The sequence below is a fragment of the Scophthalmus maximus genome, chromosome 3, assembly GCF_022379125.1.
Source record: "Scophthalmus maximus strain ysfricsl-2021 chromosome 3, ASM2237912v1, whole genome shotgun sequence".
NCBI lineage: Eukaryota > Metazoa > Chordata > Actinopteri > Pleuronectiformes > Scophthalmidae > Scophthalmus > Scophthalmus maximus.
Genome location: NC_061517.1, coordinates 25,512,387 through 25,532,500, shown reverse-complemented (window position 1 = coordinate 25,532,500; position 20,114 = coordinate 25,512,387). Strand labels below are relative to the sequence as shown.

The 20,114-nt window shown below is 43.6% G+C and overlaps 1 protein-coding gene across 2 annotated transcripts in view; it reads left to right on the top strand.

Annotated features, from left to right (window-relative positions):
- The window catches only part of stxbp1b (syntaxin binding protein 1b), a 29,099-nt gene extending 9,132 nt beyond the window's left edge, over positions 1-19,967 (top strand). The window contains exons 1-20 of one of the 2 annotated variants that reach the window (XM_035639414.2): positions 330-425; positions 6,114-6,163; positions 6,249-6,330; positions 7,714-7,790; positions 8,235-8,313; positions 8,565-8,668; positions 8,785-8,933; positions 10,280-10,364; positions 10,672-10,802; positions 10,966-11,073; positions 11,213-11,273; positions 12,401-12,466; positions 12,841-12,921; positions 14,227-14,365; positions 14,668-14,777; positions 15,915-16,016; positions 16,991-17,082; positions 17,255-17,409; positions 17,763-17,886; positions 19,115-19,967. In XM_035639414.2, the coding sequence (XP_035495307.2) occupies positions 389-425; positions 6,114-6,163; positions 6,249-6,330; positions 7,714-7,790; positions 8,235-8,313; positions 8,565-8,668; positions 8,785-8,933; positions 10,280-10,364; positions 10,672-10,802; positions 10,966-11,073; positions 11,213-11,273; positions 12,401-12,466; positions 12,841-12,921; positions 14,227-14,365; positions 14,668-14,777; positions 15,915-16,016; positions 16,991-17,082; positions 17,255-17,409; positions 17,763-17,872 (1,818 nt within the window). In that variant the 5' untranslated portion in view covers positions 330-388 and the 3' untranslated portion in view covers positions 17,873-17,886; positions 19,115-19,967. Of the gene's footprint in view, positions 1-329; positions 426-6,113; positions 6,164-6,248; positions 6,331-7,713; positions 7,791-8,234; positions 8,314-8,564; positions 8,669-8,784; positions 8,934-10,279; positions 10,365-10,671; positions 10,803-10,965; positions 11,074-11,212; positions 11,274-12,400; positions 12,467-12,840; positions 12,922-14,226; positions 14,366-14,667; positions 14,778-15,914; positions 16,017-16,990; positions 17,083-17,254; positions 17,410-17,762; positions 17,887-19,114 lie in introns of those variants that run through there. The other variant, XM_035639415.2, reaches the window with a different exon arrangement.
- The last annotated feature ends 147 nt before the right edge of the window (positions 19,968-20,114 follow it).

Here is a 20,114-nt window from a genome sequence, read left to right as displayed (position 1 = left end):
CAGTCTTTCTCCTCTCCCAGTCCAGTTCATAGACAACATGATATTGAAAAAAAAAAAAGATAAAGATATAAATGTTGCAGGGTGTACCACGGTACCATAGGTACCAAAGCGACTGTCAATATAATAAAAACCTTCACAGAAGTTTGATAGATGTGATGATTGATTGCTTGACAGCTTAGTCAAAACGTGACTGCACTGTGCATAACAGTTTTGAAAAGGTACGGAGAAATGAAAGTTAATACATTTTCAACGCTCAGCAAAAGGCTTTTATTTTTGCGTTTAAGTGGAACGGAAGCGCGCGGGCTTGTTCGACGGGAGCTTGACAGAAGTGCGGGAGCGCTCGGGTCAGTGCGGAGGAGCTGAACGCGCGGCACAAGGTCCAGTCACCATGTCACCACTCGGACTAAAAGCCATTGTTGGAGACAGTAAGAATTGTTTGATTTTCATTTTAACGAATGTTTTTTGATTTATTTTTGCTATAGGAACAACTGTTGAGATCAGGTCATCCACAGCGGACTGAGCGTTACTCCAGAGAATTTGAGTCTGGGGTATATATGTCATAGGCATGAAGGGCCCTCCACCTTTAGAGTGAGATATGAATCGCTTCTTGCTACTCACGTGGTGTAAATGTTGTAATTATTGATATTAAAATAGGACAATAGAGCTCCTGCTGATACTTTTTGTATTTCTAATTCTGGGAAGTTGAATGCGTAAAAGACGCACGGACACGTTCGAGCGACGCACCTCGCCAAACGGCTGCTTCTCCACATTTTAATTGTCAGTGAGACCAGTAGATGTTCGGTTGGACTCGGGTTTAAAGTCTCCCGCGTTCACCGACCCCGTTATTGGTCGTCTTGTGGGGAGTAGAAAAGCACGACGTCCTGGTTCTGAGTAAATCCATGCCCCGCTAATCTTTTTTGCCCGTGCGGATTAAGAGCTGTGACATCATTCCCAGAGGAAGAGGAGAGGCGCAGGAGGATGAAGGACAAGCCTCGGCGACGACTAACTGTCATTGAACATCACGTGGACATGGCAGTAACTTAGATATGGCCTATGCATTGCGTCAAATATGCGTTTGGTCTCGCGCAAACGACGGCACCCTCACGGGACTAAAGATGCGCACCACGAGTCAGATTTATTGATGAAATTCTTACGTGATGACCGTATGATAAGAGTAAAATGAGACCTAATAAATGGTTAATAATGCAGCTGTTAGCAGATATAACGTGACAGACAATGATTGACATCATGGTCAAACACAGTTGTAGTAGCCTACTATAAAGGATGTCCTGAGTAGTTGACAGATATTTACATGAACACTTAAAATCTTTCCATCTCTTTACAACTACATTATAGATTGTGACTGAAAGTTAAGTGTCACCTGTTCCACTTCAGTTGTCACAGTGCTAGAATAGATGGAGCCTCTTTCTAATAAGGTTTAATCAATTATAAAGCAAACTGTTCCTAAATTTCCCCTGGTATCTATCTATCTTATATATCAATCTATCCATCTATCTATCTATCTATCTATCTATCTATCTATCTGTCTATCTATCTATCTATCTATCTGTCTTATTTATCTATCTGTCTATCTATCTATCTATCTATCTGTCTTATTTATCTATCTATCCATCCATGTATTTTATATATCTTATATATCCATCTATCCATCTATCTATCTATCTATCTATCTATCTATCTATCATCTATCTTATATATCTATCTATCCATCTATATTCCTATCCATCTATCCATCTATCTTATATATCTATCAATCCATCTATCTATCCATCTATCTTATATATCTATCTATCCATCTATCTATTCATCTATCTATCCATCTATCTATTCATCTATCTATCCATCTATCCATCTATATTCCTATCCATCTATCTATCTATCTATCCATCTATCTTATATATCTATCTATCCATCTATCTTATATATCTATCTATCCATCTATCTATCCATCTATCCATCTATATTCCTATCCATCTATCTATCTATCTATCCATCTATCTTATATATCTATCTATCCATCTATCTTATATATCTATCTATCCATCTATCCATCTATCTATCCATCTATCCATCTATATTCCTATCCATCTATCTATCTATCTATCCATCTATCTTATATATCTATCTATCCATCTATCTTATATATCTATCTATCCATCTATCCATCTATCTATCTTCTGTAGCCTTTAAGTCATAGCACCAACTGGTCAAAGTTAATTTACTAGGGCTGCAACTAGGCCTGTCTCAATAACTACTTTTTGTATTATTGTGATAAACAATATTATCATCATTTTTTGACAACTTTTTTGTTACTGAATCATGTGAGCTAGTCCTGCACCATTTGTGTTTTGCTGCGGAGAGAATTGTTATCCAGAGGTTAGACTTGCGTTTCGGCCTCAGACAAAACATGCAATTTGAAAACACTGGTGCCTTTTTGAAAAGTACTAAGAAATACATATTTTCTGACATGCTATAGACCAGACCAGTGATAGATTAATCACACGACGAGAACAGATGAGAGGACAGGAGCAGCGAGAGTTTGCTGGACTGTTGCTGACGTCTATTCTCATTTCAACAGACACGTGTAGACACAAGGGCTGTGATTGAGGGCAATAAAAATGATTGAATTCATATTGATGTATTGTACGATATGTCGATAACGTAATTATCGTGACGGGCCTAGCTGCAACTTACCATTATTGTCATTGTCGATCCATCTGTCGATTATTTTCAAGATTAATCGATTAGTTGCTCGGCCCATAAAATGTCAAAAATGGTGAAAAATGTTACCAAACCCCACGATGATGTTTTGTTTCGTCCACACACCGTCTCCCTGTCAAAGAGGAGCAAAGAAACAAGAAAAAATTATTCATATTTAAAAAGCTGAAATTATAGAATTTTGAAAGAAAAAAAACCCTACTTTTAAGCGACTCTTTTTTCAAACTCAAAAGCCGTTCTTGTAAACGGCTTTTGAGCGATAAAGCACCGCTGGAGTTCATGATTCTGGAGGAGGACGGACACACCCTTCCGTCGGTGTTCCCGTCCCTCCTTCCTTCAGTTCCCTTTCTAAGCTGTGGTCCCGTCTACAGCAAAATGGGACGATGAATCGATTGACAGCTGCTCCGCCCAATAGGTTGCTGCTTCGTTGGTGGCCAGGTGGCCCGCCAGTCTCTTTACCTGCCATCTGAACCCGTTCCCAGCAGATACGTCTGGGGCTCGATGTCTTTCCCGGTCTGACTCCAGCCTCACCCATGTTCACACTTTGACTTTGCCCGACCACAGCAATATCTTTTTCAATTTTTGTTCTTCTGACCGCCTCTTCTTCCTCGGCTGTCTCTCCTCGACAACGTGATATTGTATGTTGAAGAGTACGGGCCGCCTTACAGAATGGTGCACTGCCCCTCCTTCACAACGCAGACTCCTGGCGGCTAGCATCTAGATAACAATGGCTCGCTCGGCCGAGGCCCGGGTCCTTGGGCCCACGACCAGCTGAGAGATTGCGACGTGATTGGTTGTACACTCTTCTTCCTTGCTTTTTAATGTGGCGGGAAAGCAAAGGAAGAGGGGTAGATGGCGTTTTAATATGAGTGCTGTCATTTTGATAGGGTCGAAAGCCTAAACCCTAACCCTGTACAACGACAAGGAACCGCTACCACAACCCGAACGTGTACGGTTTGGGAAATATGAACAGATAAAACATGTCTTAAGGAACAGTACAGTTTCAGTACAGAACTGTTCCTAGAGGAGAGGAGCTGCCAACCTTTTATAGTCACAGCCAAGTTAATGAGATAAATTATCATGTTCCAAAAATTTGGCGAGCGATTCATCCGGTGCCGCGGCGGCGGCGACCCGTTCTTGTTCCTCCCGCCCGTGAAAGCTGCGTGTCGGCGTGACCCATCCTCTTCAAAACAACTCACTACTTAATCCGACTGACTAACAGGATGATGTGTGAATCATCTCGCTGTCATTAGCCCCTCCTCAGGCAGCAGGGGCCGGCTGACCGGAGCCCGGTGACATATCTGGCCCACCTCTGAGGAAATGCTTTGTGACGAGCCGTGTTATTGTCTTTCATTAAATCTGTGGGAATTATCCTCAATTTTATGCTATGTCGTTTTCACAAGCACTGTCAGCTACTCACACTCGGCTCACACAATGGCCATGATGTGTAGAGCTGCGACAGATTTAATCTATCACTAATCGACTTCTAAATAAATCGGCAACAATTTTTGAATAGTCGATTAATCCTTCAAGTAGTTTTTATGAAAAAAAAGTCAAAATTCTCTGATTTCAGCTTCTTAAATGTGAATATTTCCTTGTTTCTTTGCTCCTCTGTGACAGTAAACGGAATATCTTTGGTGTGCGGACCAAACAAGACTTCATCTTGGGGTTTTTGACATCTTATGGACCAAACAACTAATCGATTAATCGAGAAAAACAATCGGCAGATCAATAAGCGTCAGTGACGTCCTGATGTCATCTTAGGAGCAACTCTTTATGTGAAATGTCACCGTGGCCATCTGGAAACAGGACATGTTGGCTTATTTTGGAAGAAGAGTTGTGTGTGTGTGTGTGTGTGTGTGTGTGTGTGAGGGCGGGTGATGCCCCCCCCCCCCCCCCCGTGACGTAAAATCCGCTGACACAGAAACGGCCCAGAACTAGTGGGTGGGGAGTGGTGGACGGGGTAAGAGGATTGGGAGCAGCTTAGAGGCGGTGATTGCAGCGGGGCCCTTCATGTTCAGTTTGACAGACAGGACCAGGACTAGGATTTAAACCCCCACTGAGGGAAATTGGGACGCTGCCCGTCAACACAACAAGGCACAGGATATCGGGGAAAGCGCCGGATCCCGACTCTCAAATATCATTTCAATTTCAATCTTCTGTTGTTGATTGCGCAACACCATATATTTATGTTGCCGCTGTGCAGGGCCGCGACATCCCTGTGTCCAGTATGTCACGTGACTGTTGTCGGGCCCGTCCCATCGAGAGCTCACGTGTTCATGAGCTTTCCTCGAACTCGTCCAATGGCGATGGAGATGATATACAATATTTGGATAACATATTTCAGATATGGCTGTTGGGCTTTAGCAGTGTGCTCCTCCAAAAACATTCTATTTATTGTATATATTTGTATTTATTTATTTGATTTGATTTGATTTGATTAAAAAAAAAAATACTTTTGTTAAGCCCGTGGAACTTTTTTACTATGAGTCTACTAAACCAATAAAGCTCAGTATTATTACCATTTCTTTAACAACTAATACACACACAGTTCTGGGGAGATCAGTGGTAGTCACGGGACCACTGGATATTTTTCATTGCCCCGGGCCTGTTCAAAGTTGACATCCATATTAGCTTTAGTCAAGACGGCACGGTACAAATCAAGCCTGTTTTCAAGCTGTTTTTTCATAGATGCATTATATTGTTGATGGTTAAATGTGATCAGGGCTTTAAATTAACTTTCTTGACCACCAGCCAACATGGCTAGCAGATTTTTAAAGTTACCAGCCAACCAGATTATGAGTGCCACTGAATACGTTTAAGCATCCATGTTGCTTTAAATTGTTTTTATTTGCGTTGATGGCAGATAAACATTAAAATAGTAAAAATATATATATCGTATTCGTGTCTTGGTCAAATACGAGCCACTCACGACCCGGCGGCAATTCAGAATTAAAAGTCCTGGTTTTCTTCTTGTCCCCTCCTCTTTCATCTTCACTGTCCCGTGTCTGCAGCTGTCCTCTTCTGCTCTTCTGGTTTTTTAACTCCCGAAAAATATTTTCCCCCCCTAATTAACTGTATTAGTTACTATGTGTATTACTATACTACTTTCAGCTCCTTTGTTTTGTTTCGCACCGTTCCGTTCATCCTCTCGTAATCGATACCACGCACGCTATAGTCACGTCGTCAATGGTCGTATGACACGTCACGACATAGTGTTCATGGGAAATGTAGGATTAGTTCTACGAGCAGCGTTGCCAGATTAAGATTACGTTTCCAAGACAACCACGCACAAAATTGCCCGAATTTCTTGGCGGAAATGAAGGTTTTGAGGTTTGATGGGGCTGTCATTACATTTTCTTTTCTTTTTGCAGAGATAATGAACAATGTCATCAAGAAGGCCAGAGAAAAAGGGAAGTGGAAGGTAATGGTCCTGTTATTCTGATCAACTTTGACATTTTTCCATCAACAGTTGAATATGAATAAAAATCACTGCGACTGTGTTCTAGGTGCTGGTGGTGGACAAGCTGAGCATGAGGATGATTTCCTCCTGCTGTAAGATGACGGACATCATGTCAGAGGGAATCACCAGTAAGCACAACCACCCAGGTCGCCTCGTAGCGCTGGAGTCAGTTCGACTAAAATGTCGCGCGGTTAAAGTCGATTCAGTTAAGCTAGGATCCATGAACACCAACTTCTGCGTCCACAAGTTTCATTTCTACAATGTTTTTGGTTGAAATTATTATTCATGGATATCATATCCATAGGAATAATTGTGGAGGACAGAGGCTTTATTGAAACAGTGGATCACATGAGCTTATATGTGGTAAATATATAAATATACATTTCTCATGCCTTCCGTGTGAATTTATAAAAGTGTTCCTTGAATAATTAAGTAGGGACTAGAGTTAGGGAAAGCGTTATTTTATGCTATTACTATTTATTGCCCTTTCTACATGTCTGTTGGTGAACAGTATGTACAGTGTGTTAACTGGTCAAACTCACAGGTGCTGGGTTGCATCATCCTATCAGAACCGTGGAATTGTGGGTATTATCCAGCTCACACCGTGCCCACCTGCGGACAAAACAAATGAAATCAAATTCAAAATATCATTCGTTAAATTTAACGAACTAAATCAACTAAACAGGGAAGGGGTCGGCAAATTTAGGACTGACCTCCCAAAGTTACTTAAACAAAAGAGAAAATCTCAAATCAAAGTATTTAAGGCTACAGTGTGTGATATTTTGAATTGAATATATTGTCCATAAATATGTGTTCATATATGAATAATAACCTGCAACAAAGAACCAATCTTTTTTCGTCAACTCTGAATGAGTTTAATATAGTTCAATGAGGTGGACCCGACCTCCGTGTGAGTGGCCGTGTTTCTACGTCCTGTTGAATACGGTTGTTGGACGTCACGGTACAGAATATGTTGCATTCAGACGCTGCCGGAAACCGGAAATGGAATCAGCGATGCGCCACCATAAAGTGTCCCCTGTCGGTTGCTCACTTGGCTGGGGTTTGCAACTTTACCAACAGATGCCGCCAGAAAATTACAAAAATTAAACACTGGGGCTTTCACTTAATTTGTGTCGTTATGTTTGTCAATAATAAAAGAAAAAAATATCATAGTTGGTCATATTTATGAGGCTGAAGCTCTTTTCGGCAACTCGTAAATTAAAGGGGCGAAATGATCTCTTCCCCCCCACAACACCGACAGACCGAATGGAGCAAACAATGCATTGACGTCATTTAACTATTTCTAGTATTAAACCACAAACATATAGATAGTTTAAAATGTCATCCATCATACTTTAGTGTTTCGAGTAATTAAAAATTAAAATGTGTGCTGTGAGTCAAAGAGGGACTCTGCCTAAACATCACATGTTGACTAATGTGACTCATAGTTGTAGTCGATGAATGGATGGACCGAGTATTGATTATTGCTTATTGTTTCCTCTACTCTTCAGTTGTAGAAGACATACACAAGCGGCGTGAGCCTCTACCCAGCATGGAGGCCATCTACCTGATCACACCCTCCGATGAGGTAAATGACACTGCTCTTCTACAGGCTGTTTAGAATTCTATGGCACAGAACCAGAAGTTCAGAACCCAGAGTCATTGGCTTCCATCATCCTACTATTCAGTTGGGTCTTAGCAGGGCCGGCCCAAGGCATAAGCCTCCTTTGGAGGCCTGTGAAGGCCAAAACTGAAATGAGATGGTCTGTTTGACACAGGGTTTTCTATTTACATTTGTAACGTTTGATATTCGATTGAGAAAGTTTGGAACCATTGTTGCTCATGAAGGGAAGAATGCATTTCTTCGTCGCATTCGAAGGTTGCCGCCGATTGCCACTGTAACACAATCGGTCGTTAAATGCCAAGGATGTGGCCCCTAATTTGAGACACAGCTATAGTTAGTTTTAAGTGCAATGATAATTGTCCGAACTTTGGCATCAGTTCCTAAAAACGTTGTTGTTTGCTGTCCAAGTCTGTCGAGGGTCTGATCGACGACTTCAGAGACCCGCAGTCTCCGAGGTACCGAGCAGCTCACGTCTTCTTCACTGACAGTGAGTACATCTTTTCCGCACCAACACGACATACATGGAACCCAACAAACTCTTTGTTAATGTAGACACTCCCAGAACATTTCGGTTTTCTTCTTTTAAATATACGATTCCAGGGTCATTTCAGCAGGTGGATTTATGGGTTGTGGGTTTACAGGGTTGTATCACATAGCAATGGAAAATTCTCAGGTAACAACTTGATCCAGCATTAACTATCTCTGTCAGTCACTGTGTTTTCATGCGATTCTCTGCAGCTGTCCCAGACTCCTTGTTCGGACTTTTGACTAAGTCCCGCGCCTCCAAGGCCATGAAGGCCTTGACGGAGATCCATATCGCCTTTCTGCCCTATGAATCACAGGTAAGTCAAGTTTTCAGACAACCAGTTTTGCATAAATCGATTTAAATGTTGGGGGTCAGGAATTAAGTTGACATGGCAACCTCAAATTGTCTCTCTGTCATGTCCCATGTGCCCAGGTCTTCTCCCTGGACAAAGTGGATGCCTTCCAGGACTTCTACAGCCCCTTCAAGGCCGACGTGAAGAACAACATGCTGGAGCGCTGCGCCGAGCAGATAGCGACCCTCTGTGCCACGCTCAAGGAGTATCCTGGAATCCGATACAGAGGGTGAGACCAGCGGACACGGTTTTGTCTCTAAACGAGAGGAAAAAATGTGACACGATCTGTTCTTCTGTATGTACAGTAGGACTGTCCTTTCTCCTGGAGTGGCTTTACTTATCCTCAACTGTAGAATGAACTGGGCCTTCTTTATGGAACAGGCTTGTTTCAGACAACCTGTCCTTGATAATAATAATACATTTTATTTATGGGCGCCTTGCAGGACACCTTACATGTACAATTGAGGTGGGGAAGTGGGGATGTATAGACCAGAAAGGGGGAAATCCCACGCATCCCCCTCGGTAAATCGCACCCACCCATAAAGCGCTTTTCTATCACACGTCATGTGTCAAGGTGTGAAGGAGCAGGACCCAAATGCAAAGTGCATGGAAAAAAACAGTTTTTGATAAATGGAGAACAAACTGAAGTAGGCACGACATCCGAACAGGCATCACAGACTAGAACGGGAACAGATAGGAGCAATAATCACGGACGAACAGACCTAGACGAAAGGGAAGCACAGTGATTAAATAGACGCAAGGTGGGAACAGTTAAAGAGACACAGGTGAGACACAAAGGTGTGGAAAATCACCGGGGCAAGAGACACCAAAAGTAAAAACACCGAACACAAGGGAGAACAGGAAGTGACTACACACGAGGGAGGAAACCACAAAGTAAAACAGGAAGTCGCTAATTCAGGATACAAAGGAAATAACAAAGGTAACTTAAAGCTACAGTATGCAATATTTAGAAGAACGTATTCACAGAAATTGAATATATTGTCCATAATGGTGTGTTAATATATGTATAATCACCTGCAACAAAGAACCAATGTTCAATCTAAAACCAAACAGGAAACAATGACAAGGGACCAAGAAACCAACACAACGGGAATAGCAATCAAACAAAAGTCCACTAGAAACAAGAGTTCATGGGCGCAGAATCATGACATCATGCAATTTGGGGGTGAGTCTCGCCCAAGGACCCTGGACCTTGTGCCTGATACTGTTGGGGCTGCGGACTAAACCACCAGCCTTCTGTCCAGTGGACAAACCGCTGCGTCTCCTGAGCCACAGCTCCCCCTTGTAGGAATTAAGGTTGACAAAATATCAGGAACAACGTGCAGTACGACCCAGAGCAGTTCAGCAACACCACAATTGACACCCCACAGTACATCTATCAAACATTCAACCAATTACTGGGATATTTGAATAATTGGTGTTCCACAAAGGAACCACATTGACGCAAACCGCACCGAGGGCAAGAGTCCTGTTACCACGGGACATTAATGGACTGAATGTGTGTGTGTGTGTGTGTGTGTGTGTGTGTGTGTGTATGTGTGTGTGTTGGTTCAGGGAGTACAAAGACTGTGGAGTTCTGGCCCAGATGCTCCAGGAGAAGCTGGACGCCTACAAGGCCGATGACCCCTCCATGGGAGAGGTAGGGACGCTGAGCTAAATGACAAATTGACTAACGTGCGACCAGATCCACCGTGGAGAAGTCACTGTCAGTGCTATTTGAATACTTCACATACCATGTATGGATTATTTTCAATTCCATTTTCATTCATTGTTTGACCTCAAAACTCCAATGTTGTTGATTTTTATATTTTGACCCATGGTACGCTCCTCCGCTGTTAATTTCTTTCAAATTAATGGAACCATACAGTGGCTGAGGCGGTGAGCACCTAGTGTGCACCGCCGTCAGCCGTCCGACGCGTTCTGCAGCGTGTCTTGTCTCCCTCCAGGGTCCGGACAAGTCTCGCACTCAGCTGCTCATCCTGGATCGCGGCTTCGACCCCGTGTCACCTCTCCTGCACGAGCTCACGCTGCAGGCCATGGCCTACGACCTGCTCGGCATGGAGAACGATGTGTACAGGTAAAGATGCTTACTGAGGGACAGCTGCCCCCGGAGTCGCCGGGCCTGGGTCTGAGCTTTGTTGGTCTACTTTGGAAAATCATCCCACTGTCGTATCTTTGATATCCGTCGCTCTAAGAGACACACATACTGACTGTGACGTCTCTCGCGCCCTCTCTGTCAGCTTCGAGACCAGCGGGATGGGAGAGACGAGGCTGAAGGAGGTGCTGCTCGACGAGGACGATGATCTGTGGCAGAGTCTGAGGCACAAACACATTGCGGAGGTGTCAACGTAAGTGGCTTACACTGCCCCTTTTCGAACTTGACCTAAAAACAGAATCAACTATACCACGAACCTGAAGCTCTTGTCATGAAGTCCAGCCCCTCAGCTTGTTTCTTCCTGTCCGTCTCTTTGTCATCCGTCTGCACAGGGCCGTGACGCGCTCTCTAAAAGACTTCTCCGCCAGCAAAAAGATGAACACCGGAGAAAAGGTAAGAAAAGGACGCGGCGTGTCACCCCGCTCCGGTTTCAGGATCTGTTACGGCGTCGCCGAGACTGTTGGTGCGCTCGAATTGTCCTCCTTATCTATTAGGTGCAAAGGAGGTTTCATAGGAGTTAGGAAAAGCATGAAAATTTCCGAAAAGATGGACTACAAAAAACGCAGCGGCTCCATCAGCGTTTTACCACCGTGTGACATCAGATGTGAAAAAGATTCGAAGATCTAGAGGATGATAATGATTCTTGTGCAACAGTAACTTACATGATGGCGTGCATCTCTTCTGGGTCATATTCATACTCTTCTACTTCTTCTACTTCTATTTCGGATTGAAACATTTATGTCCGTGCATGGTTAAATATCGCTGCCGCAATGAATTGTGGGGCGTCTACATCTCCTTTCATCACTTCATGATTTAGGAAACTTCCTAAGCCAATTTGACAATTCGACCGCAGCCAAAGAACTTGGGGCAGAAGTCCTGCACTTGACTTGGATTTTTTTTACCTTTACTTCAAATTGAAACATTGTGAATGAAAACATATTTTCAACAACAAATGCTTAAATTTAAATTAATTAAGATACCTCAAAAAAGATGTTCTCTTCTCTTGATCTTCCTAAAGCTGGGCATCAGCTGAACAGTTGTCATAGCGATGGTCAAGAAACCCTTATCTGTCCAATTAGCTCTACTTGGAACTATATATATATATATATATATACATGACACTACGACGCCACGTATAATTGTAAAATTTGTACTCATGCAAGCTGCATTCGTCGCAGTAAAACTATTCTATATACTGTTGTGTTTCCAGACCTAATAACATTAAATTATTTATAGATTAAATACATTTTTATACAAAATATTAATATAATTTAATAACTTATACCTATTGCTGTCACATGAACATACTGGAATAAAAAGTACCCCATTTTCTTCTGATATCAGTGAAGTAGAAGTTGACAGTTCGGTAGTTCAGAAGTTCGGTAACTTAAAGTGGAAGTATCATACAAAGTATAGTACTGCGGTAAAAGTATTATTAACACCACTAAATATAAAAATATATTAAATATATTACATTAAGGTAACGTCATAAAGTGTGTCACTCGTCTGTGTCTTTTCAGACCACCATGAAGGAACTGGCTCAGATGCTGAAGAAGATGCCCCAGTATCAGAAGGAGCTGAGCAAGGTAGGAGCCTCCAGTGTCACCGTACACCTCCTTGTCGCAGGAGTCAATGTGGCGCAGGCGTGTCGGAGTGGCAGCGTCTGAAATGGACAAACAAGAACCGGACTGGCTGAATGAAAACGGTCGAATGAGCACACTGAAGCTCTCTGTGGGCCTCTGTAGATAATTCAGCGAGGAAAAGATCATCACACTGTTTATGACGTGATAATGAACAGATGATAATAACATGAGCACAGAGGCTCAGGATATGGAAGCTGGAAGTTTTGCAGATTTCCCCTATATATACACACAAGCATTTTGATATTCTCTGCAGTTGATTTTTCCCCCCCTCTGTGTCAAGTATCTCACTAACAGCGTCTTTCCCCCTGTCGCCTCAGTTTTCGACACACCTCCACCTGGCTGAGGACTGTATGAACCGCTACCAGGGCACTGTGGACAAGCTCTGCCGCGTCGAACAGGTACATCGCAGTGTCTCCGTCACTCCCGCCCGTATACCTAGGCCCCGTTGACCCGGCACAGAGGTTTGGTCGGCGGTGGTTCAGGGGTTAGAGAGGGTCGTCCACCAACCAGAGGATCGATGGTGTGTTCTTGGGGAAGACCCCTTGACCCTAAATTGCCCCTGATGGCTGTGCTGGCAGTGTACGAATGGTGTGTGAAAGAAAAAGCGCTGTGTCTAGAAGTGCTGTATGAATGTGTGTGTGAACGGGCGAATGTGACTTGAACTGTGAAGCGCTTTGTGTGGTCGTTAAGACTAGGAAAGTGAGAATTAAATACGGTCCACTTACCATCAAACCCCCTGGGGTGCCACAGGAGAAAGACGGAATGTAAAGCATTGGCGATTGCATCACGTACCCTGTGTACATGCTCAATATATCACAGTCAGGCAATGGTGACTCAATCATTTTCCGATCAATATAAGCTTTCGATTGTCTTTGGAGATATCTGACTTAGAGAACTAAGTTTCTTGGACCTTGACCTTTGATCCATGAGCTCCTAAGTTTGATCCTTTGGAGATAAGTAATATTCTCGATAAGTTTGGTGAAAACACGTCCATGCGTTGTTCACTTATATTGTATTGTATTGTAACCCTCCACACACACACACACACACACACACACACACACACACACACACACACACACACACACACACACACACACACACACACACACACACACACACACACACATACACACACACACACACACACACACACACACACACACACACACACACACAGGGTCCAAAATTAGCACTCGCCAGTTGCCAAATCAGGTACATTTTGTCTTTGGTGAGTGAATTATGGAAACCACCACTTGCCACTCTGGCGGATAGAAGGTCCTACGCGCGAGAGAGAGAGCTGCTGGTTGCTGTCACTCACTTCAATCAGCTGGATCCGCCGCGCTGCACGTGACGTGCGTCGGTCAGTCATCGTACTGCGCGAATTTGGGATACAGTAGCAGCTACAAATGAAGACAGTGGCGTGGGGGATGTGGCGACGGGCGGCGGTGGGGTTCGGTGGAGGGGGTCGGGTACAGCAGGCGGCGGCGACTCTGGACATGTGTCGGGCCCTGTGGCACACAGACACCTTCCGCAGCAGAAGGCCAGACTTCATGGGGGGAAGTCTACTAGTTATTTTTGGCTAATAAAAAATCTGGCTTGCTGGTAAATTTGTCACGCTACATTCAACCTTTGGATCCTGTACAAAAATGGAGCTTGGGTCATGTTGAACTCTGGTCTCGTCCGTCCTCTGTTCCTTTAAGGACCTGGCAATGGCCACGGATGCCGAGGGAGAGAAGATCAAGGATCCCATGAGGCTTATTGTACCGATTCTCCTGGACGCCAGCGTCGGTGTCTCCGACAAGATCCGCATCATCCTGCTCTACATCTTCCTGAAGAACGGTCAGATACCCTGTTGTCCTTCTCCGGTTGTGTGTCATACCCATGTCACATTTGGTAACGAGGGAAACCGGAGCACTGTGATGAGAAAATATAAGACCTGGGGCATTGTTCTGGTATTCTCGGTTTTATTTAAAATTTTAGTATGTATGCATTCATGCGTCTTCTTTTGTTTTTTTTTAATGCAACTCCATTCTCAGTGTTGTGTTAGCACGCTCGCATGCATGTGTGTGTTGCATGTGTAGACTCAAAATCGATGCTGCATGTGTTTTGTGTGTCTGTATGTGTGTTTGTGTGTGTGTCAGGGGTGACTGAGGAGAACCTGTGTAAGCTCCTTCAGCATGCCAGCATCCCGCCGGAGGACAGCGACATCATTTCCAACATGGCCCACATGGGCGTTCCCATTATATCTGAGGTGAGCTGTCCTGGCCCACATCCTCAGCATTTCGCCGTAACCTTTGCCCTTAAAGCACGTGGTCCCCCGTGTCCGTGTTATTGCTGTGGATGTCATGAAGCTCCTGTCTTTCTCTCAGTGGTTCTTCGAGTCGCTTTCTTTACATGGAAAATTTGTACAGGATTTCTCACCGAACAAAATACTCAACTAAATGATCCGAAGAGTGTTTAGTATGAATTTACAGACATAGCGAGTCTGTCTTGTCCAAATGCTCGAGGAGCACAAAGGAAAACACTGCAGGAACCAAACGGGAGCATGAAGCAAAACCAGGGAGACAAACAGGAACACAAGGTCAAAGATGAACAGAAGAGACAAAGTGACAACAGGGCACGGCAGACAAGCAGAGTAAAGGTCAAAGAGTCTAAAGAGTCACTTAAAAGTTCCCTGTCGGGGAAGATCATGTCTCGAAAATCCAATGAAAAGACCAAAGCTAAACATATGTCAACTATCATTGGTTTCTGTATTCCTGTATTCCCTATCCTGTATTTGTGGTTCCCCAGGCCACCTTGCGGTATATATCATATCTTCATGGGCTGCGCCAGGATTCTTTTCACTGCTGTTGCTTAGTAGTTGCCTTATGACAGCATGGAGTTGCTACGTCGTAGTCACACTATGTTGTTTTTGCTAAAAGTCATTGAAATAATTATTTCCGAAACCATCACTAAATGATCAAATTGAATGATTGAAATATATGTTTTTTAAAAAATAATTTGTTCTTTTGTTTTCACAAAACTCTTAGTGTTGCTGCGTCAAAACTGCCCATGCATATCTTACGGAATATATGAATCTTTTAAATGGCACAGAAATGATTAGTTTCGCTTGAAAAAAGAACTGTCAAATTCCAAAAAACAGACAAGAAGTGAAACAGTGGTTGAGAATTAACCAACTCAATAACCAACTGACCAACTAACTAACTATTTCCTCAACCCAGTAGCACAATAGTACGAGTACTAGGGCCACATTGAGAGAAATGGAGACTTTGAGAATAAAGTCGTAATATTATGAGTTTAAAGCCGTAAATTTGGTCTCTGTGTTACTTTAAGTGGTTATTTTTGTGGTGAAAGCACAAGAGAGACGAGTGTGGTTTGTTCACTGCAGGGCACCGTCAAGAAACCCAAGAAGCCGGATCGCAAAGAGCGAATCAGTGAGCAGACCTACCAGCTCTCCAGGTGGACTCCTCTTGTCAAGGACCTCATTGAGGTACTTCTCATGTGCTATATCAGTATGACTACACACTAATAGTGTTACTGCCTTTTACTATGACAGATATGCATCTTAACAATGTGTAAATAATGTTAAATCTAGTGCTGTTTCTTGAAGTGATAAAATCTCCCATCAGGTAATTTGATAGGGTAACGTGTTGATTGTTCTCTTGAAGGAAGCCTAATCATTGATGTCAGATGTACATTATTGTGCGTTGCTTTCACATTGGAAGATATGGAAGCGCATTGCATTCACTGAATAAAAATATTTTGACACCTTATCTCATAATTATTAGATCCTGATCTCGTAATTACGAGATCCTGAGATCTCGCAATTGTTGCTAAACACAAGATAGGGAGCGAATCCTGGCGCTTTCGCAATTGATCTGCTTTCACTTCCTTCTGGGTTTGAGACACTGGGAAATATTGATGTCTCTTAAAAATGCGGATGGCATAAATGTTAGCATGTCAACATTGCGCAGGCATCTCAACCCGCTGGGGTTATCCAGGCGGAAAAAGCTCAGTCTGACGTGCTGGAAGTCGCTCCCTTCTTGCATGAGCATTAAGACCAACATGGGATGCTTAATGGATGTAAATTGGTCGTGACTCAAAGAACTGTCCGGCACCTCCATCCTAGATCCCCGAGGAACAGTTGAGGCAACGGAACCGTCTAAGACGACGCCTGTACACAAATTCAGATCAGGATCTCGTAATGATGAGTCTGTGAATGTGAATGACTCCGTGAATGTAAAGGGGCAAGGTTACAGCAGGGCAGGTGGAGGGGTATGGTGTGTATCATGGCAGAGGAGGTATGAATTACTGAAAGACCTGTGACATATATACTTGGGAATCAGTAAAATGTGAATATTTTATTGCCCACCTCTGCGTGAAATGCTTATTTTGTCTGAATAATGTCGGTAATATTTTGGCAGGTTTGTGTTTGTGATGCTAACTTACACGTTTTTTCCCGAGGATGCCATCGAGGACAAACTTGATCCCAAGCAGTACCCGTACATTTCCCAGCGACAAGCGTCGGCCAAAGCCAGTGCTACGTCAACATCAAGGTGTGTCGTCTTCGTCTTCTTTAGGGAAACACGTAATTGGCTTCAATAACTGCAACATAGATTGGAGCCATTACTTTTGTACTGAATTGTTAAACCCTATTCTTCTTCTACCTTTGAGCGTTTTCCATTGAAAGCGTATACTTTTTTTTCCCATATTTTTCTCACCATCCAGTGCTCGCTATGGCAACTGGCACAAGAACAGGGGCCCCACAGAGATCAAGACGGGGCCCAGGATCATCATCTTCATTATCGGGGGGATGTCTTACAGTGAGATACGCTGCGTGTATGAGGTCACCCAGGCCAATGGCAAGTGGGAGGCGCTGATCGGTGAGTTCACCGGAAAGAAACCGAGCTGACCGGGGTTATGCGGCGTCCCTCAAAGAGGACGCTAGTTGTACATGCGGGGCTTTCTACTCACCGCAGTGATATTACGTCCTCGGTGTCAATTCTGAGAAAAGAACCCTGATGATGTCATCAACTTGGGCTCGGTAACCGGAGGGATGGCGTTTGAAAGGCGTGAGCGTTGACCTGGCAGGAAGTGACACATGAGATGCTATCAAGTTACATAAGGATCATGTTTTTTCGCTTTGATCAGTCTAACGTGTGTCTTATTTTAACAAGCAAGGTTTCCTCCCAGGATTCGGTCCGTGCTGAGCTTCCGGGCCTTTTCTTCTCCGCAGGTTCCACCCACATTCTCACCCCACCTAAGTACCTGAAGGAGCTGCAGCACCCAGACTTCCTGGACCCCAATGCCCCACCAGAGGGCGAGGAGGAGACGCGTGCAGAATGAAAAGACGTTTTGAAGTAAATACACCAAAAGGATGTGATTTGTGGATCCCTGTGTGTCTAGTGACTTACCTGTGATCCCTGCAGTATTTCTTTTTGTCAGTGATTTTACTGACGACCAAATGCTGCCTCATTTTCATCAAGCAAACATAAGTATGAATTCAAATTGAATTTATTATAATTTATATAATTTATTTTTACTTAGATAATTTGTAATTGTCATAGGTTTACGACTGAAAGCCAGAAAAAATTGAATCTTTTCTTGGCCGATATAAAAAGGAAGTTAGAAAGATTGTCGCGGTCAAACTTTTTTATCTCAGACATCATCGTCATGAACCCAGGAGAGAAGTAAATTTACATTACAAGTTTTCCCCTCTCACCTGTCTCACTCGCTTCCATAAATCTTCACCACGGCTGCACAATCTTAGTCTCCCAAATCCTACAAGGTAGGTTTAGTGCTCATGAATTTGTGCAGAACTTCAATTACACTAACTCATCAAGGCGTTCAAGATGCAATGTGCAATAATAGAACACAAAATAGAAAAAATACGAAAACCTTTGGCAGTTAAATATAGACATCAATGTGGATAATCATCAGGGTACCAAAAAAAAAAAAATCTACATTTTCATGGGAACATCCAGATAAGATTGTGAAAAGAACTTTAGAATATTAAAAAACAATCTGGCTTCATCTGTTGTATTACCAAAATGTTTATATAGAGCCCGACCGATATGGAGTTTGGGGGGCCGATGCCGGTACAAATACTAGGGAGTAAAACATTTCCGATATTGATATTTTTTGGAAATGACCCATCCATCCATCCATCCATCCATCGTCTACCGCTTTATCCATTTAAGGGTCACGGGGGGGCTGGAGCCAATCCCAGCTGACATTGGGCGAGAGGCGGGGTTCACCCTGGACAGGTCGCCAGCCTATCACAGGGCCACATACAGAGACAAACAACCATTCACTCTCACATTCACACCTACGGTCAATTTAGAGTCTCCAATAAACCTAATGCACCCCACGCACACACGGGGAGAACATGCAAACTCTTCGGAAACTGTAATAAACTTGGATTAACACACTATTTGGGATTTGGAATATTAGGTTGGGATATTAGGCTGACTAACGAAACACTGTTGGTAAAGTGTGTAGATTTTTATCATGGAATTGCAAAGCTTCCCCACTTTGGTGATCCTAATCATACTGAGAAGTGATGGTGCTTCCTCCTGTGTCTTTCAGGATCGACTGGACCCTTCACCCCTGCTCGCCTTCTGAAACCCCTCAACGACGTAGAGAAAGATGTGCAGACGAGTTAGTAGTGCCCCCTCTGCAGCTCTCATACAGAAGTAACACCCCCCCCAACATGACACATCATTGAAGATACACTTGATGTCGTACACGTCTTAGGTTGAGCGTGTGGACGTTGGTCAAAGGTTTTTTTGGAAGGAACTGAATTTGTATTCCGTATGGTCCATTGTTACACTGTGGGGTTTCCGCGTTAAGTGACGTAGGTGGATGAGTTTACAGTAGATGACTGGATGAGGTCTGGGGTCGTTGGGCTACATAGGAAGAACTGAAAGTCCAGAGTGATGAATATATGTCATGGAGACTCATTATGTCTCTGCATTCTCTTCTGCTATAATCCCCCCCCCCCCATCCAGTGAACGGTGTCCTTCTTTTATTTTGGCATGTCAGTTTTGATGTTAGTGCTTTCCACAGAGTAGCAACCATACAAGGTTCTTCCAATATCCCCATTCACAGCGACGTGTCCGACCTCGGTGAACGCCACTGTACTCCGAGGTTATGTGTAGCTGTAGATTAAGAAACGTGAATACACAGTGTAGTTTTTGTGCGTCGTCTCGATACTCGGCAGTGTTTATGACTTTGTATTTTTTCTTTGGTCCTGTAGAGATACAGTTTCATTGTGCGACCCCGCGTTGGACCGCGGTTACCGTAGTGACGTGATTTTTCTGTAACTGACCTCGTGTGCAGCGAGACGTCAGTGTCGTCACGCGTCCGCGTCTTGTGTCCACATGCACGAACGATACTCGTCGCGGGATGTGTGTTGAATTAATAAAGTGGCTTCCATTAATCACCTTGTGTCAGTCTTTGTTTGCCTCTGCGATGACGTCGAAATGAACATGAAATCCTGCGGACATCTCTTAAGCACAAGGATTGAGCGCACATTGTCAGCCCGGGTAGACAGTTGTAGTGCTTACCCTCTCCGGGTCACTTCACT